The following is a 19,238-nucleotide window of genomic DNA, read 5'->3' as shown; positions in this document are numbered from 1 at the left end:
TATATATATGTATTATACACACACATACATACATACATGCTAAATGTATTATTTTTAAATGTATTAATTATTTTATAAGGAGGAGATGATCTTTTGCACATATATGGAGTAACCTCCCTGCTGGGTAATACAACTGATTCCGCAAGAAAGTTGACTGCATTCTCTAATATACAGATGGCAGCTCGAGAAAAGATTTTGTAAATCTACTGTATATCTGTGATGTGAATGCCACAACAAATATTACATTCAGTTGAAGAGTTTTTGGCTGCATATACACTTTAGACATTATAAGACTGACTCAAAATGAATACCATCCAAAGTCATGTTATCATTTTCTCTTAGCATTGCCTTAGGGCTCTATCAAGCATTGTTGCACCTTACCTCTAAAAGACATATGAAGTAAAGGCTGCAATTGTTACATTACAGTCATGGATCTAACTACAACCATAGCAAACCATGCAACTGCTATGGGGCCCAGCACTTTCTGCCCACAAATTAGCCCCGACAGCTTTGGAAAATACCTTTGAGTAAATAAACACACTTGGACAATGCTATAAAGATACATTGGATTCTGTATCACCAGAGTGATTGCCTTTGGGGACAGAATATAGGAAGGCAGGGGGCCCCTATTGATTTTGCAATGCAGGCCTCATTATGGATAGTTATGCACCTGATTACAGTCCTCCATATATTGGACACGTACCATCCTCCAGTGTGGTGGTGATGATTTCCTGAGACGATGGCCCTGTCCCGGCCCTGTTACAAGCCTGCACCACTACACCGTACTGAGTAAACTTCTTCAGGTTGTCCAGAGTGTACACCTCACTGTCCCCTGTAGTGTCTACAGTGATGATATTAAACTGGTAATTGCCCCCTGTACTGTACTCCCGAAAGCCAATCTGATAGCCACGGATAATCCCATTCTGAAGGTGCTTTTTGGGGGCCTGTGAAGTAAAAACATTGATAACATTTGTATAATGAATTGGAATTAAAGTTGGAACTTTGTAGGTATCATCTAAATCCAGCCACACACTCTTACAGGTTTAAAGAAACTCTCATCATAGTTACATAGGTTGAAAAAAAGACACAAGTCCATCAAGTTCAACCTATAAGTCCATCGAGTTCAACCTATAAGTCCATCAGATTCAACCTATAGTCCTCATCAAAGGCAAAGTGACAAGCTCTCTTGAAAGAACAACCAGCACCCAGTTAAACTCACCCCCCAGCCACTGTGTTTCTCCTCCATCAGGGTCAGGAATCCTCATACCAAGAAGCACTAGGTATTAACTAAAAGCTCAGATGGAGGCGTGGGGGAGTACGCCAAAGTGATTATCAAAGAGTATGATGTTCTTTCAAGGGGACCTGTCACTTTGCCCTGAATCTGCAAGGGGCAAAGTGAGAGGTTCTTCTTAAATTCTGTGCCTTCAGAACAAAAACATTATCACATTTCAGGATATATCTGATTGTAAGTATGTATACCTGTATACCAAGAATGTGTTCACATACAGTACATCCTTATGTAATCCTTCTAAATACAAGCTAAATGTTTAAAAAGGAAATATCTTCACATACCTTCCAGGTAACCCTGATACTCTGTGAGGAGATGGGATCAAGCTGGACTTCCTGAGGTGGACCATCAGGAGCTGATACAACAAGAAATTAATAACATTAGAAATACCCAAACGCCTGTCACACCCAGGGTTGTATTCACCATAATGGGAGACGTGAGCCAGTGCCGAGGGACCGCACCAAACCTCAACATGTACAGAGTGGGATTATTTTACATGCTTCAAAATATTCATTCTGAATAAATACATTTTAGACTCAGACTTATTCTAAGAATATTCAGTCATGGGTAGGTGATTAAAATTGTTCATACCAAGTTATCCAAAAACTGTTGTACAAATATAGTTTATCATTGCATTTTATCATTGCAATACACAATCCAGCATGGGTGAAATCACTGCATGCGTCGGCCAGAGCAAGTATCCAGTGCTGTACTGAAATGATTGTTATATCATTTTTTGGGGACAGATAGAGCTTTATTATGGTGGTATTTAATCACCACTGATAATTTACATCACTGCTGCATTCAGAGAACAGAGGAGAGATCAGTGGGAGCTCATATGATGAACTCCCTCTGACCTCCGGTGACAGAGCCGCTGTGTTGAACCCGGGGCCCCACAGGGCACAGCAACGCTTGGGATCGGTGGCACCCACCCACATGCATAATACAAGCGATCCACCAGCTCTTCAGCCGCTAGAAAGCTTGTATGCAAACAGCCATTGCTGGCTGTTTACAATTTCAACAGTTTTACTGCTCGTGCGCACCGGCCAGCAGCGCACACGAGCGTGACAGGCATGGACGTTTAAAAATGCCCACCCACATTCTAAGAAGCTCCCGGACGGCCGTTTAATTACAACGGCCAGCCGGGAATCGGTTGAAGAAGATTTCCCTGTTGAGATATATCCTCTAGTTTCCTGTTGCATCTTTAGACATGAAGGAAAAATCCCCCCACTGGCACAGGCAGAAAAAAAAATGACAAGCCTTTCAACCACTCCAAACTCTTTCTAAAATATATTTTGGTGTTAGATATATTTAAAAAAAGATTTTGTCTAGGCTAAAAAGGAGCATCGTGGGAGACTGTTGTCATTATTCTGTTGCATGGAGGAGGAGCAAAGCACCGAGTCTCCTCTACCCAGTAATCACTCACTCAGGCTATATTTCTTACAGCTCCCAAGTGAGAGCCAGTGCTGGGGGTTAAGCCATAGGTGACAAAGGTGAACTTTTATAATGGCAGGTCAGAGGGTGAGAGGCAGCAGAGAATGTGTGGAACAGTCATGGATTTGTAGGCTGGCTGAATACAAAGTGAGTGGTAACAGCACATGGTTGAACTGGTATACACACTCAGTGGCATAACTATAGCCAAAGCAGCCCAGGTGGCTGCTATGGGGCCTGGGGGTGGGAAGGGGGCCCTGTTAGGTTGTTGAAGCATGTGAAACAGAGCATGTGAAGATAATGCAGTACTGTGTTATCAAGGGTTGGAGTGGTTGCAGTTGATGACAACTCTAATCCCCTGTAAAGTCGACAGTGTAGAGACGACTTCAGAGGAGTCTGTGGGATCTTGGCATCATTACTCACAGCTCAGACAGAGGTCATCGGGGGGGCATCACATTTTTGCTATTGGGCCCCGTGTTCTGTAGTTCGGGCCCTGTACACACTGCTAAGAACATATAGACTACAGAGCAGGCACAGGAATGTCCATGAAGTCCTAAAATAGTACGCTGTATTTGTATTAAAAGCTCTGAATACTAGAAGCCACCCAAGCTCTGTTATAACAGAACATATACAGACTTCTAATCTGTGTGGACAGCTTGTGTGCTTTCCTGCAGCAAATGACACGCAGTTTACTGCATGAAAATACATTTTTAAAAGAAACCCTCTTCATTTATATGTGGCTAGTTCACAGCCTACATAGGATATGTTGAATCTTTGTGCATTTATAATAAGTAGGCCTAGTGAAATAATTGGTGCTAAAACGCAGCAGCTAGTTTTGTCCGTTTTACATGCATTATGGGAAATCCCTATTTTAAGTGTTTCTGCACACTTAATAGAATCCATGAGCATGAAGCCTTGTTTAAATAATCACCTCCACTGATCCATTATGCCTCATTTGTCATCTAAATGGCATTTGGCTAAAAGGAAAACGTAATACCAGTTGAATACACAAGGTGGCAGTGTTGTACTGAGCACCGATAGACCCAGTAGCATCATAATACAGATTAATTGTACATGAAGTTTGCTGGGAAGGACATTTCCCTCTCAGCCACTGTCATCACTTCTCATATCACTGATATTGAATATTTATATTATATCTGAACTAGATATTAGTTAGTAAAGTTAGTACAGAGATCAGATATTTTAGATTGTAAGCTCTCACGGGCAGTGCCCATCTAAGCATCCTGTGTTGAATTGTATTGTAACTGTAATTTTTCTTGTATCGTAAAACTGTTGGTGCTAAAAAAAAGCCTGTATACTAATAATAATAATAATTGCATATTTTATGCTGCTTTTAACCTAAATATATAAAACCTTTATTTATATCTTAAGATAAGCATTGTAATCAGGGACGGATTTCCCACAAGGCCAACCGAGGCCCGGCCTTGGGGCAGCAGGGAGTAGAGGGGCAGCATGGGTGTGGAATTCCTATCTCCCTACGCCCAGGATATGCAGTTCCGGACGCCGGGCGGGTAGTCGTTTTCTACGTTTTGCTCTGCTTTGGGCAAGCATGGCTAAATGTACAGCTTGTCTTGTACAAGTGATCTCAGCATGTCATTGTTATTTCACACCCAGTGCCATCTACTGGTATAACTTGATATCCCGGCACAGATAAAATACAATACTCCTGCATGGAATCTCTGTATTTTACTGTCTGGTACTGGCAGGATATCACCGTTGTATTCTAAAAAAAAAACGTGGGACCGTTTAAGTAATAAAACAAGGTGATACATATTAATATGTGATTTCCATCTTTCTCAGACGTTCCCTTTAAGCACTGCCCCAATCCTATCAAACCCATCCCATGTCTCAATGTACAGAGTTGATGTGACTTTACCTGCTTCCTCAGTGGTGATGGTGAGCTCGTTGCTGGCTTCGCTCTTGCCAATGTGGTTTTTTGCATACATGCGGATGTTGTAGGTGGAAGAGGGATGCAGGTCAATAATGGTGGCTTGGTTTAGCTGAGGAGAGACATCTTTGGTTCTCTGAACTGAATCCCATGAGTCTTGTTAGAGAGAACAGACAAATATAAATAATTAAATATATGCCAAAATAGCAAATAATGGATGAGAAGACTATAAGAATCCAGCGACTGACCGATGTAGAGAGCAAGCTGCTAGCGATTTACTCTTCCTGTTATAGGAAGAGTAAATCGCTGGCAGCTTGCTCTCTACATCGGTCCATCGCTGGACTCATTGCCAACAGCAGTCATAAAGGCTCCTTTCACACGGGCTGATCAGAAGAGGATCTGTGCATGGATCCTCCCTTGTTCAGAGCAGTACGGAGTAAACGGACATGTGACACCAGATAACTCCCGATCCGGCACCATCCAATCCGGCAAAACAAATCTCTGATCTTTCTCCGGACCCGGCTGGTGTCCCCAAGTGTAAACGGACACTCGTCCATTTACACACGGCTGCCCATAGACTTGCATTGGGCATCCAATCGGGTCCGCCTGTCAGTTTTTCAGGAGGACCCGATTGGATGCCCAATGCAAGTCTATGGGCAGCCGTGTTTAAACGGACGAGCCCTCGTGAAAGGAGCCAAAGAAAGACAGGGTAAGACACTGAAATGCATGAAGATAAATTGGTCATACAGAGGATAGCCGAGCTGCGAGCTGGAGTATCATCAGATTTTGAGAGTTTGATCCTCTGAAGGCTTGCTTTAGCCAAAAGTTCTACTTTGCCATGTTAATCCAGCAGAAGAAAGTAGAATTATATCCTACGGTATACAAAGTTATCGAACCACCAAAGAATTTAGGACACCACGGTGTTCACTCTCTGCAAAAGCTTAGCAGCAAAGGAACTATGCATGCTGTACCCCAAGAAAATAACATTGAAATGGTTATGCTTACTGCTCTCAAAAAAGCATGTATTTCTCAAGGACACCTGCATAACAATCACTCATCTAAAGACCCATATTGTTGTATCACATGTTCTAAAATTTTAATGTTCCTAATGAGCTTCAACGAAAACAAAAAATATTTTTTTTTCTATTTTATCCAAAATCATAAAATGAAAGCAATATTTCATGCCGCGTGGAAGACCACGCGGCATAAAAACGCTAAAATCTTTAATCTGCACGGATTCCACTCGGTTGCAGCTATTACTATAGCTGTGGACGTGTACAATCCGCCATAAAATCCCGCTTTTACTATTTTGAGAGATGCGGCCGCCACAAAAGTCTGAACAATGCACGTTAAAGTGCATTATTTTTTATGTTTAGCGTGCTTCTACACATATTCGTATGGCTGAATGCATGCGGACAGCCGCTCCTGTGTGAATGGAGCCTTAGGGAAGAGGCTTCAAGAACTGACACAGAGGGTAGATCAGTAGTTCTATCTGTATACTGATCCTCTCCCCCTGATAACAGACCATGTGACTAATGCCATGGCAAAGTGGCAGCATACCCTCCTTCAGGACCAGAGCAGTCTGAAAACTTTTGCTTTGTTTAACCCCTTCACGTCAGCTATAGACATATGTGGCAGCATGGCGGTGGCTTTCATAGCCGTGCTGGTACACACGCATGCAGCCGGCGGAGTTGTTCTGTGCTGGGATTGTGCTCATACAGATTGTGTGGACAACAGCTCCCAGTCACTATTTATTATGAGGAGCTGGCAGAGCGCACTCCTGATCACGTGACCACCGTGACAGCCAATCACAGTGATCACATGAATGATAGCCTGCCTACGGGCCTCTAACATTAAGATCCGCTTAAAAAGGCCACCTGCTATTGCGCATGCGCGGGGTCCCATTCTCCATACCACAGGTATACAGGCACTTGTGCGCATGCACGTGCACCACGGAACGGCCGAGCAAAAGCACGCCAAACGGCGTACATTAAGTTCCCTAATGGATCACACTATTTAAATTGGCCTGCCTGACTCCAAGTTGCTGAATTGTCTTTCAGATTACCTGTGTTCCTGTGCTGCCAATTGATCTTGCCTGATTTCTGACCCAGATTATCCTTGACCACGTTGATTGCTGCCTACCCCTGACCTCTTGCTTGTTTATTGGATCTACCTCTGTCTCCTGCCTTTGTACCTTGCTGCCCAACTGGTGTGACCCCTGGCTTGTTTGACCTCGATTTTGCTCTGCTCCTGACCCAGTGCCTGGACTCCAGCTTGCATGGTGTGATCACCACTGGCACCTGTGCCACCTGCTGTCCACTCAGATTCTGTTCCCAACTCCAGAGTCTTTGGGACATGAGGTGCAAGGGAAGCCTTCTCACCCATTCAGTCTCCATTCAGGTACGTGACAGGCCGGCTCTCGCTGACATAATTTTTCTCATTACACAAACAGAACACTTCTGGTATAATATGTTAAAATGTAGGCTTAAACTAGGGGGTTTGCAAACGCTGACCCTCCAGCTGTGGTGAAACTAGAAATCCCATGATGCATCTCTTTTTGGAAGTCATGCATGTGGCTGTTAGAATCTTGCAATGCCTCATGAGATTTGTAGTTCCACAACACCTAAAGGGCCGGAGTTTGCCCAGCCCTGGCTTACACAGTCCTTAAAGCATAACTAAAGCCAAGTCAGTGGCATCACAAGGTGGGTGCAGGTGGTGCGGCCCACACCCATGTGACAGCATTGGAGGGTGACACCAATATGACTGACAGTCATTTTGGTTTAACCCTGCCTGAAGAGCCGGGCAGTTGGTCATGGACCGAGAGCCCGACATTTTCGGGAGAGAGGAAGGGACCCGGCGGCATACCTTATCCCGCCGAGTGACTGTCCCCTTCTCTCTCTGCCGGCGTCCATCACCAATATTGCTGCCGGCAGGTATCCATATAATTGCGGTGCATGCGCGATGACGTCCTCGTGTACGTGGTGACGTCACGTGCATGTGCGATGATGTCATGGCGGGGTGTCACCCGGTAAACGCTCCGGGTGACACCTGGCCTCGGGACGCCCCTGACCCGAGTGTAAAAACAATGTTAGATTTCTTCTGTACCCTACTAATCCCCCCTTCCCCCTTTCATGTGATGAAGAAGGTTTGTAGTCTAGTCTAGAAAACAAGCATAGCTCCTTCATAGAAACAGTGAACGAGCGTAGGGACAAGAAGTGTATTGTTCGCAAGAATGACCAGGTCAAAATGAGAAAAAAAGACCTAAAAAAAGAAAGAAAAGAAAAACGAATGCAGCCACCACATCTAAGGACTGAAAAACAGCAATATATACATTTTTTGTTTTAGGGTTTAGACAGGTTTTAAACTCGATTTGTTGCTGTGAAAATTCTTAAAATGTGTGACAGAAAAATGTATAACGATTAAAAGCCTGAGAAAACAATCTGTGAATTGTAAAAAACAAAACCTCAACAAAAATCTATATAATGACCGTTTGTGTTCCTATAGCAACAAATTGAGAATTGGAGAAAAGCAGAACAGAGGTTAACAAAAGAGGCCGACACTACAGGTCAGTAATCTATAAATAGAATTTCAATACTGAGTAATGTAGCTCAATACCCAGCATGCCCGCACAACAATTACAAAATACCATATACAGTATTCCAGTCAAGGAGAACCAGCCACTAGCAGGCAGGTCACAAGGAATTGGCTATAAACAGGTAAAACACCAATTTAGCAAAGTGGGAGAAGGTTAGAAGGGCTTTCATTGTCCTCATTAATGATCTTTTGGGTGGTAGCATTTTCACCAGAATAAAAAATGAAAATCCCCCCAACTGGGCGACCGCCCATAATGAAAACCTAACAAAGGATCCAAATCTTACCCATTGTGTCCAAAATAAAAATAAAAAATACGTGTCTGAAAGTTTATTTAACGGCAAGTCTATAAAATATACCATATGGCCAAATTTTTGGCCAACTAACCATCACACCTACTATATGGCCAAAAGTAAATGGACACCCCTCCAAATGATTGAGTTCAGGTGCTTCCAGTGAAGGGTACTGTTAATGCTACAAAATTTGTGGCCACTTTTTCTGTTCTAGAATGACTGTCCCAACATACACAAAGTCAGTTCTATTAGTTGTAGAGGAACTCAAGTGGCCTGTACACAGATCTGATCTCAACTCTATTGAGAACCATAGAAGATAATTAGAATGTCAACTGCTGTCCAGGCCTTCTCATTAAACATGAGTACCTTATCTAAAAAAATGCTCTTCTGGCTCAAAGGCAAAGGTTCCCAGAGACACATTCTAAAATCTTGTAGAAAGCCTTCAAGAAGAGTAGATGCTGGGGGGGACTTCATAGTATTGCTTGTGGTTTTGAAATGGAATGTCCAATAAGCTCATATAGGTGTGATGGTCAGGTGTCCACAAACGTTTAGCCATATAGTGTAGAGAGGCTGCGTGATTGGAGTGCCACTTTTAACCAATAGGTGGTAAAAGATCATAATTTTATACTTGATCTTTCTAAAATTCCCTGGGAAGCTCTACTAACACAACAACCAAATAGTATCCCTAAAAAAATATTTAATCTGAATTCCTTACTTTTTTTTTAATCCACCCAATTAACAATTGCCAAAGCTTGGAAAATGTGAACTCTTCAGTGAAGTAGATGAAAGACTTAACAAAACATTCAATAATAATAATAATAAAAAACCTTCCTGCTATAATATAATTAAATACTCCTAAATAGGGATGTGCACATGTTCAGACTGAACCTGAGCTCCACTGAACGTGAAAGGAAGCTCATTCCACTGCCACCCAAGTTGCTCTGGCCAGAGAATTTCCTGCCCACAGCTGCATGTAAGCAACGAGATGGGGTGCAGTGATGTTATTGACCGTGTATGGCCACATGGCTATATTTGGTCAATGACATTGACCTAATATGGCCATGTGACCATATAAGATCAAAGACCTCAGCATAAGCATCCCGCCCCTTTGTTCATGTGCAGCTGCAGGGAGGGGAATGCCCGATCCGCAGCTGATTGGGTGGGTGGCCCTATGGCACTTCTGTCTTCGGATGACCTCAAGTTTAGAGCTGACCTGAGCTCATCCCTAGTCCTGATTTCTCCAGATATGGCAACCATAGATTATATATGCAAATTCTGTGGTCTTTGATGGGGGTGTCAGGAAGGAGGGGGGATACTTCATTCATGCCATCTTGCCTTCACCCCTGTATTTCCTACCCCTCCTTTTTTTCTTCTTGTTCTACTTTCCCCGTCATCTCTGCCTCTCCCCAACTCCTTCTTAATATGATCATTTCCTCTTTATATTCTTGATTTCTCTCCAGTTGAAAAAAAAAACTACTCACTTCAGTCCCTGTAACCATAAACTCCTCTCGTTAATACTATCACCCATTCTAATAGTTCTTGAGATGATTCCACTATTTCCCTTTCTTCAATTTTTTTTTCTTCATTTCCTAATGCAATAAAGTACGAGCTACAATTCATGTAACATGAAGCTTCTATATGTGTAGAAAACACTTATTTATTGTATCCTTTGGAATTTGTAGATTACCTTCGTTACATTAACAAACTTCAATAAAATCCTCACTGTTTTTACCTTTCCTTCACTGTTTCATGACCATACCTGATTTGTTCTTGCATTCAATATCGTAGCCTGTGATTGGACTGTTGCCATCAAATCCCATTGTCCAGCGTAAGGCGATACTCCGAGCTCTCACTTCCCGGATTTCGATTTCTGGAGGATCTGGAGGTTCTGATAAACAAAACAAAAAAGAAATGGACAATACAAACAGATTAAAAGGAGCTCAGTACAAATTCATACATGGCTTCTTTGACACCATATACATCTTAGGGGCACCATGTTCTAATGACCATATAATCTTGGTACAATCAAAAAAAGTTTGTGATGTCCCTTGCCTCCTAATCAAATTCTGTACCTGTGAAACAAAAAGTTCAGGAGCCTCTCCTCATTATCATATCATAATTACCAGGTGAAAAGGGCGGGTACAGACACAGCATACTTCCCAATGACTTCCAACCTGTGCTTTGCTTATCCAGGGCCCCCTCTCCAGTAGCACATACTCGACTTTCCTTCACTCCCCCTCCACTCCTCCTCTGGTAGTGAGGAAAGGAAGCTTAGTGTAACCTCTGAGTCACTTTAATTGAAGCTTACACAGGGCTGAGAATTCTCTTCTCATATCTAGGCATATCTAGGGCCTTATCTTTCCTACTATCCATTTGTTAGCTTAGTTTACAGGTTTTCTTTAAAACACTTTTTAAAAGTGGACAAAGGCAAACAATATTTTGGGTGTAATGTGTAGGAGATCTGCAAAATTGTCAAAGCATTTCTGTACTTCAAAAGGTGGGGGGTGGGAGGGGGATGGTTGAAATTTTTTTTTTACTAGGTTATATTTGTTGGGTATGTGTTTAGATGAAGCACTGAGATCTTGAGGAATGCTGAAGATTTAGTTGCTTAGAAGAAGATTACATCTGTGTATACAGCATTATGCAGGAGACATACAGATCATAGATGTGAGCATCCATACAGAAAAACTAGCATAGACCAACATTGCACTACAGCGCCATCTACTGCTCAAAAGACATAGTTACAGTCAGCAACACAATCAGTGTCTATTATCATATGTTGTTGCATTTCCAACAATATTTAGATATTTAAACAGCTCTACCATTAGACTTGTTTAGAGCAGAGTTCTCCCTAAAACATAAGGTTTCAAAACCAACAAGACTTCCACAATTGCATACAATTGTGTGTTTGTCATTGCACATCAACCACAGACTGGACAGTGATTATAGCACTGGGACTCAGAGTAGTGACAGACAGGGTGGCACCCTAGTCAGACCCAGCCCCTCCTCAATCAGTTCCCCCTTAGTATGTGTAATGTACCTTGTACTGTGAGCTGGATGATGCCTCGATCTTCTCCAAAGGAATTGATGGCATGGCAGGAGAAGAAGCCGGAATCCTCTCGTACAGTCGGTACAATCTGTAGTAAATATTGAGAAGGACAGTTCTGTAATTACACTGATAAGTCACACAATTTAAAGCTCCAACAGAATATAAACACCAAGCAGTCTGCAAAATGCACAACTGAAACATATACATAGGGACTATATAACCCGAGAAAAGGTTGATAAAGTAAAGCACATACTCCTGCGATACCCCCCACTCCCACACACATTTTTAGTTATTATAGAATAGTTTACATTTGCGTAACAATGAAGTGACTTTCACATTTTTATGTTGAAAAATCCTGTTCACAAGCTCAATAGCTCAAGCTGACATTTACACAGAGTGCTCAAGGAGTCATACGAGTGGTTCATGCTGTATTGGAATCAGAGCCATAGGACATAATAATATTGCTGAAATGTGTTGTCATCTCCAATATTTGCTGTACCTGAAGCACGGAGAGGACCTCATCTCCCACCTCCTTTGTGGACACCAAATATCGAGACATTTCCGGTACATTTATCATGCGGTCTTCTTTTTCCCAACGCACAATAATGGGCTTTTCACCGTGCGCCGTGCAATTCATTTCTTTCTTCTGACCTTGCGTAGCCAACGTTGTATTGGGGTAGGAGATTATCCTCGCAGGAACTGCAAGCCAAAAGAGAAGGAATCAATGAAGTGATGCTTGTCAAGCTTTTGGTGAAGGCATAATATAAACCAAGTTCCTGGTTTTACAGCACCGTTCAAGATGAGATCTAGTTTGTAATAAAACAATAGCATAATGTATGTTCAGTGAAGTTAAAGGAGAACTATGAGGTGAATGCTTTTCACTCACCTCATAGTTCGAGCCGACCTGTGACAATGAGACTGTCACAGGTCGGCTCAGTAGATCGGGAGGTGAGCGAACACATACCGGCGTTCGCTCACTTCTCTATCCTGTCACGGCCCTCTGCCGTGACAGGGGAGGGGCAGGATCCCCCCTCCCCGCTCCGATCCTCCAGCGCTGACTGGCAGAACGGACGGGGGAGGGGGCGGTTACAGCTGGCTCTGCCTCTAGATAGGCAGAGCCAGCTGTCACTCACGCAGATGGCGGATCCAGACATATTTGTCGGGATCCGCTTCAGCTGCGGCGTCTCAGTATACTGCGAGTTGTAGCTTGTGGTATACTGAGTTTAGGGTGACAGGAGGACGCTAGTTTGTGTCCTCCCGTTACCCTAAGGAGAACTATGGGGAAAAGCCCTAACCCCATAGTTCTCCTTTAATGAAATTATTCTCTCTCGCTCTCAACAGCTGTTGATAAGGTCACAGGGAGTGCATTGTTTTCACTGGGTCAGATGACTCTGACTTGTATTGTAAGAAGTAGCAAGCATAACCAGGAAGCAGAGCCACAGTAGGTGATGAGCGATTATTAAATGGGCGATATGTATCACCCCTATTTGGGTTGTGGTCCCTTTAAGGAGAGCCGCAGGGTTAACCTTCCTGCCCCAGGAACGAGTTTAAAAGGTTGGTAACTCCCAGAGTGGAGTGTGGGAGTTGAGGAGGAAGTCATCAGCTGTAGCTGTGTATGAAGGAGAGACTTGCTATATTGCTGTGCCAAGGATTCCTTCAGGTTTGGGACTTTTCAAACAAGTTGGTGAGATACCCTTATGTTTGGTTATGTTGTGACGAACACTTGACTTTTATGTTGAGTACGCTGAGGATAAGCGTGTACCTTATGTTTACCGTTTGGCTGCCCTGAAAGCGGAAAATAAAGCAGTCTGTTTCATTCAAAGCATTGTGTTATATTGTACATACAGACACACACATACATTATACATACAAGCACACAGCACATGTACCTTTTTAGTGTTTTGTCAGCAGTCAGCCTTTACACCCAGCAGCAGACTCTCACAGCACATGAGAACATGAGATGAACCAAAACAATTGAATAAGACAAACTTGTACAGTATGTATGTGAAGAAGATATGCCAGCTTGTCTGAATAGAAATCATGAGATTATAGGGAAATCCTTCTTTGCCAGTTGACTCCTCCCTTACTACTGTACCCTGGTAGGTAGAAAGCAGTGGATGGAACCACTAAGCACGTAAGAGGACTAGACACTCCTGAAATTATCTGATGCTGAAGATGCTTCAGCAAGCTTATCTCTTCAAGAAAGCAAACATCCAAATAAACAGCAGCAGGACAGGGAAGTATAAATTATTTTCTTTGCAGTAAGAACCTTTTTATTTTTATTTTTTTTAAGACTGCAACAGTCACTTTATTATGGTAATGTTAAAAAAAAAATATTCCACACCTAATGTTTGTGATATTAATCATTTTTAGGATATTTAATTGTAAGAAAAATAAGGAATTGACATACAAATAACTCATCTCTCTTTGTGGATTGGGGCTTTTGTCTTAGACAAATTGCAGAATGATATATAGACTTGGAGGCATAACATAGGACTGAGTTATACGTGATAGGACAGTGGAGTCTTCTTCAATCAGAGAATCATTTTGCAGCCTCTTCAGCTCCACAGAACTCATCTATTTTAAAGCAAATTAATGAAAAGAGCTTCACAAAAATGCTAATGATTGCTGGCGTGACCTTTTCACGTGTCACAAATGCAGATCCCGGGATGTGACAAAATGTCAACAAGCACGACTAAAGAATGCAAAAATAATGCAATCTCTCAGTAAAGCAGGAAACAGAATGTTCACTGGTGAATTAGCACCCTGCATTCCTCAGACGCATAACAAAGAATATTATCCTCTGGAACTCTTTACCCCAACCTGTCCGACTATCTCCCACTCTGCCTTTAGGCGATCCCTTAATACTCGTCTCTTCAGGGAAGCCTATCCCACCTCAACCTAACCACTCAACCATCACTTTCTTAAACAATTCATCCCCACACAGCTCCCTCCTCATGCATCACTGGCCCCTCCCTTTTAGATTGTAAGCCCTTAGTGGCTGGGCCCTCCTTACCATCTGGTCTTTAATTGTATCGCGATTGTAATGTCTTCCTTATATTGTAAAGCGCTGCGCAAACTGTTGGCACTATATAAATCCTGTAAAATAATAATTGGCCATAAACAGGAGGTTCCCAATGCTAGCTAGCAATCATTAAGGATGACTAAGAGGTACTCACAGGTCGTGTAATTAAGAAACATTGAGAACCTGAGAAAGACAAACAGTGCCTTGGTCGAAACGTTGAATAATAAATTCATATATGTTGCTTCATTAGAAGATCGGTGAGTGCCTCGTGTATGGAGCTGCACAGCCTACCAAGAATACAGCCAGTCGGTCACTGCCAATCAAGATCTTGGCCAGATCTTGAAAATGTTCACAACTGAGTTAAAAGAAGAATTCACCTGTAAACTATTAACACAAATTATAAACCCGATGCATTTAAAGAAAAAAAATCCTTTTGTGAACAAGTTTGACTAGTGGTGGTGTCATGTCTCCAAAAGATGAGCCATTTTTGCACTCCTCTTTCAAGGTATGCAATTGTAGAGCAGGTCTAAAGCTAACCGTACATTTGTAATAGATTCCTCTATCCACACTGAGCAGCATAGATGACAGATCTCTACCTGCTATTGTTTTTAGACAGCTAGCACCAAAGGCCATCTGAATAACAGAAAATCAACTGCATCCAATTGGAAGCAGTCACTGGTGGAGTGACAATTGTCCACGCGGCTTCTTTGATTTTTCAATATCCAGTGTAAGGATATTTTAAACCACAAAATGGAAATCTCAGCTCCCATGAAGCAACAGGACTTAAAGTGGATCTCATTTTTTTTTTTTAAATGAAGAGTTGCCATGTTTTATGGAACCTCTAGAAATGGTAATTGTAGCTAAGCAGTACAATATAAAATGTACCCTTTGTCTTCAATTCCTCCTGAAAAATAGCAGTGCACTTCCTGATATGTGAGGGTGCCTAGGCACTCCTGTACAGGCAGCCTTATAGCTGTATATCTGCAATGTGAGATCTAAGGCACCGTTGCCTTTGAATGCTAGTCTCAGGGGAGCAAGATTTGTCACTAGTCTCCTTGCTGGATGTTCTGACATAAGAAGGCAAAGCCCATGCGTATAGTCGGTGATGGGGAAAGATCAACTGTAGGGACACCATATGGTGACTATTCCTTTGACCTCTGTCTTTTTTGGGGGCGCACAGCTTCCACAGTTCAGGTGTCCTTTTAACTGTGTTTGGCTCAATGTAACCTATGCTTTAAATTGGCATTAAACTATGAAATTAAGTAGAGATTCTTTAAAGGAGAACTATGAGGCAAGTGAAAATCACTCAGCTTCACAGTTCTAGTCGACTTGTGACAATGCTCAATAGATCGGGAAGTGAGCGAACACATAGCGTCGCTCGCTCACTTTTCGATCTATCCCTGCAGAGAGCCATGACTGTCACTAACGGCTCCCTGCAGGGATTCCCCCCTCCCCGATCCTCCAGTGCTGACTGGCGGAACGGACGGGGCGGGTACAGCTGGCTCTGCCTCTAGATAGGCAGAGTATGTATACCGCGAGCTGTAGATCGTGGTATACTGAGCCTAGGGTGACGGGAGGACGCTAGTTTGTGTCCTCCCGTTACCCTTAGGAGAACTATGGGGAAAAGCATGACCCCATAGTTCTCCTTTAATTCTTTTAATCGAAAATCTTTAATTTTCCTATTAAAATAAAAAAAGAAGGTAATTAATTACCTAGTATTTCTGATCAATCGTGAGATGAATTACCCGGTATTTCTGATTAATCGTGGGATAAATTACCTGGTATTTCTGATTAATCGTGGGATGAATTACATCGGTATTTCTGATTAATCGTGGGATGAATTAGCCGGTATTTATGATTAATCGTGAGATGAATTACCCGGTATTTCTGATCAATCGTGAGATGAATTACCCGGTATTTCTGATTAATCGTGGGATAAATTACCTGGTATTTCTGATTAATCGTGGGATGAATTACATCGGTATTTCTGATTAATCGTGGGATGAATTACATCGGTATTTCTGATTAATCGTGGGATGAATTACATCGGTATTTCTGATTAATCGTGGGATGAATTAGCCGGTATTTATGATTAATCGTGGGATAAATTACCCGGTATTTATGATTAATCGTGGGATAAATTACCCGGTATTTCTGATTAATCGTGGGATAAATTACCCGGTATTTCTGATTAATCGTGGGATAAATTACCCGGTATTTCTGATTAATCGTGGGATAAATTACCCGGTATTTCTGATTAATCGTGGGGCTAACAATCTGAAGAAACTATGGTCAGAAATACCAGGTAATTCATCCCACGATTAATCAGAAATACCGGACAAAAACAGAAAATTTAATCCCTTTCAATCTGATTTCTTGACGAGGTTCCTGTTTTTGATTGATTTCTATTCGAGCACAATTATTCTTTCAATGTATTAAATTAATTTTAATCTATGAAATTGATCTCAGTTTGCTGGGCAGTTTTATCTGTATGGCAGCAGCATTTTCATCTACAGCCTCATATGAATTACAATTGCCACAAATTCAACTTCTTTGCATTTATGGTTTATGCTGTGCTCAACCCTTAAAGTGACACTATACTCACGAGTTAAATCTAAAAAACGCATTCAAGTACATTAAGGCCTCATTCACGGTGGGTGTATACGTCCGTGTGGGGTGCATGCCCGTAAACAGCCGGTCCCGGGAGGGACAGGTGCTGCATGCGATTGCGAGAAGGAGGACACGGCTGTACGCTGTCATCTGATGGATCCTGTCTACGTCCAAATGCGGACACCCGTACCCGGATGTGAAGTTCGGGTGTCTGTATGACACCATGCAGCCTTGTCTTCCCATAGCAAAAAACAGGCTGCTGAGTGAAATTACGCTCAGCAACTATCCCTCCCGGGATTGGCTGTTTATGGGTGTGCGTGCCACACGAACGTTTATGCCCTGTGTGAATGAGGCCTAATGATTAACAAAAATTTATCTTATTTGTAGGGATGCATTAATACCAGCTCCGATATTTTTTTCGGTACTCGCCGATACCGAATACCAATATCACAAGTCTCATTAAGTAAGCCAGGTGACATGTAATGGCGCCAAGTGACGAGGGAGCATGGAGCCGGCTTCCTGGCCAATAAGGAAGCTGGAGGGCGAGTCATTACCTACTGATTGGCCAGGAAGCCAGCTCCATGCTCCCTGGTGAAAATCAGGAAGCCGGGCAACGTGTAATGACTAGCTGCCCGGCTTCGTGATACTGGAAGTTCCGGTATCGGGAGCATTTGGGCGAATACGAGTACTCGCCCAAATACTTGATATCGGCACTGATGCTAGTATTGGTATCGGTGCATCCCTACTTATTTGTGTATCACTCGGCTGTAAATCTTGTGATGGACTATAATCTCATGTTTAGTTTACTAGTTTGAATTGAGATTGTAGTTCATCACAGGAGTGAGCTTGGAGAGGTGACTACTTTACAACACACACATTGACCATGGGGAACAAAAGTAGTCACCATTCAGAAGGAAGGACAGTGTCAGCACCAATTCAGAAATGATTTGAGGATCTATAGCTGAGTGATACACAAATAAGATACATTTTTGTTACTAGTTAAAGTACTTGAATGTATTTTTAAGATTTAACTCCTGAGTTTAGTGTCACTTTAAATCTAATTTACTTTTTATGTGATTGGCTTTTTTTCGCCAGCATTTTTCTACTATTACAAATGCTGGTGCTGTCTCAGGACAGAAACAGGTAAGAATCTGCAATGTCGTCTGTTACAATCTTTGCAATGTATGCAACTGACCCTGAAAATAATTATTTTTTTCCTTTAACAAAAGTGGAGTTACCCTTTAGCTATAACTAGATAATGTTGTATGGGTCTCACTCAGAGTCCGCCAACAGCAGGTGCAGACTACTTGTCATGTATGATTTACTGGCTCATTAGGAGGTCACATGTGTTTACAGGGCAACAGACAATGAAAGCTGATGACTACTTCACACTTCACTGCACGTGGGTGAGCCCCAAATAATTACTCAATAAAAGTATCCATTTCTTCCTTATACAGGCACTGTGAACGTTTTTCGCAGATCAAAGCATAGCTCAACCCTAACTCGATGACATTTACTTGGTTATAGCAGTTTGTAACAAACAACTGCCATGTTGTTCTTTTGGCGGACCATGCCTGCCCAATGTGTGTCAGCATGGCGGCTTATAGTCTCCATTTAGGGGGAAAGTGACAGTGATACAATGCAGAAGCAAAATGGGGAAAAGGTTGTCAACCCATAACAGGAAATGCCTGAATAGAATAGTCACGGCAAGACCACCAAGTGGAATCAGGGCGTCTTTTCTGCTGATGATCACTCTAATACAAACCACCCACCACACATCCCTGTAAATCAACTGCTGAAGAGAAGACCCTCCTACTCAGACCACCGTTCAAGCTCCACCCTGAGCTGAACCCTCGTTAACCCTTTTGTAACTTGTCTCCCCTATACACCTAGTCATGTATGCCCTCCACTTATTTTTATTATTTTTTTTCGCTTCGGGCCTTCCTTTTCAGGTCTTCATGACTTACTAGACAATGAAGCCAGGATCAGGATCAGAAAAGTAAGTCAGCATCACCAGCTCTAAAATCACAGTAAAATTATAG

The 19,238-nt window shown here is 42.4% G+C and overlaps 1 protein-coding gene across 2 annotated transcripts in view; it reads right to left on the bottom strand.

Moving 5' to 3' along the window:
• Positions 1-19,238, bottom strand: part of DSCAM (DS cell adhesion molecule) — a 399,852-nt gene that overhangs the window by 180,767 nt on the left and 199,847 nt on the right. For both annotated transcript variants that reach the window (XM_018552699.1, XM_018552700.1), the window contains exons 12-17: positions 12,061-12,260; positions 11,553-11,649; positions 10,272-10,400; positions 4,617-4,784; positions 1,573-1,643; positions 704-944 (exon numbers count right to left, since the gene is read on the bottom strand). In XM_018552699.1, coding sequence (XP_018408201.1) covers positions 704-944; positions 1,573-1,643; positions 4,617-4,784; positions 10,272-10,400; positions 11,553-11,649; positions 12,061-12,260 — 906 coding nt within the window. The remainder of the gene's footprint in view (positions 1-703; positions 945-1,572; positions 1,644-4,616; positions 4,785-10,271; positions 10,401-11,552; positions 11,650-12,060; positions 12,261-19,238) is intronic.

This window comes from Nanorana parkeri, unplaced genomic scaffold, assembly GCF_000935625.1.
Source record: "Nanorana parkeri isolate BGI_ZX_2015 unplaced genomic scaffold, ASM93562v1 scaffold95, whole genome shotgun sequence".
NCBI lineage: Eukaryota > Metazoa > Chordata > Amphibia > Anura > Dicroglossidae > Nanorana > Nanorana parkeri.
Note: the sequence above shows the minus strand (reverse complement) of the source record. Positions and strands in the feature narration are given on the sequence as shown.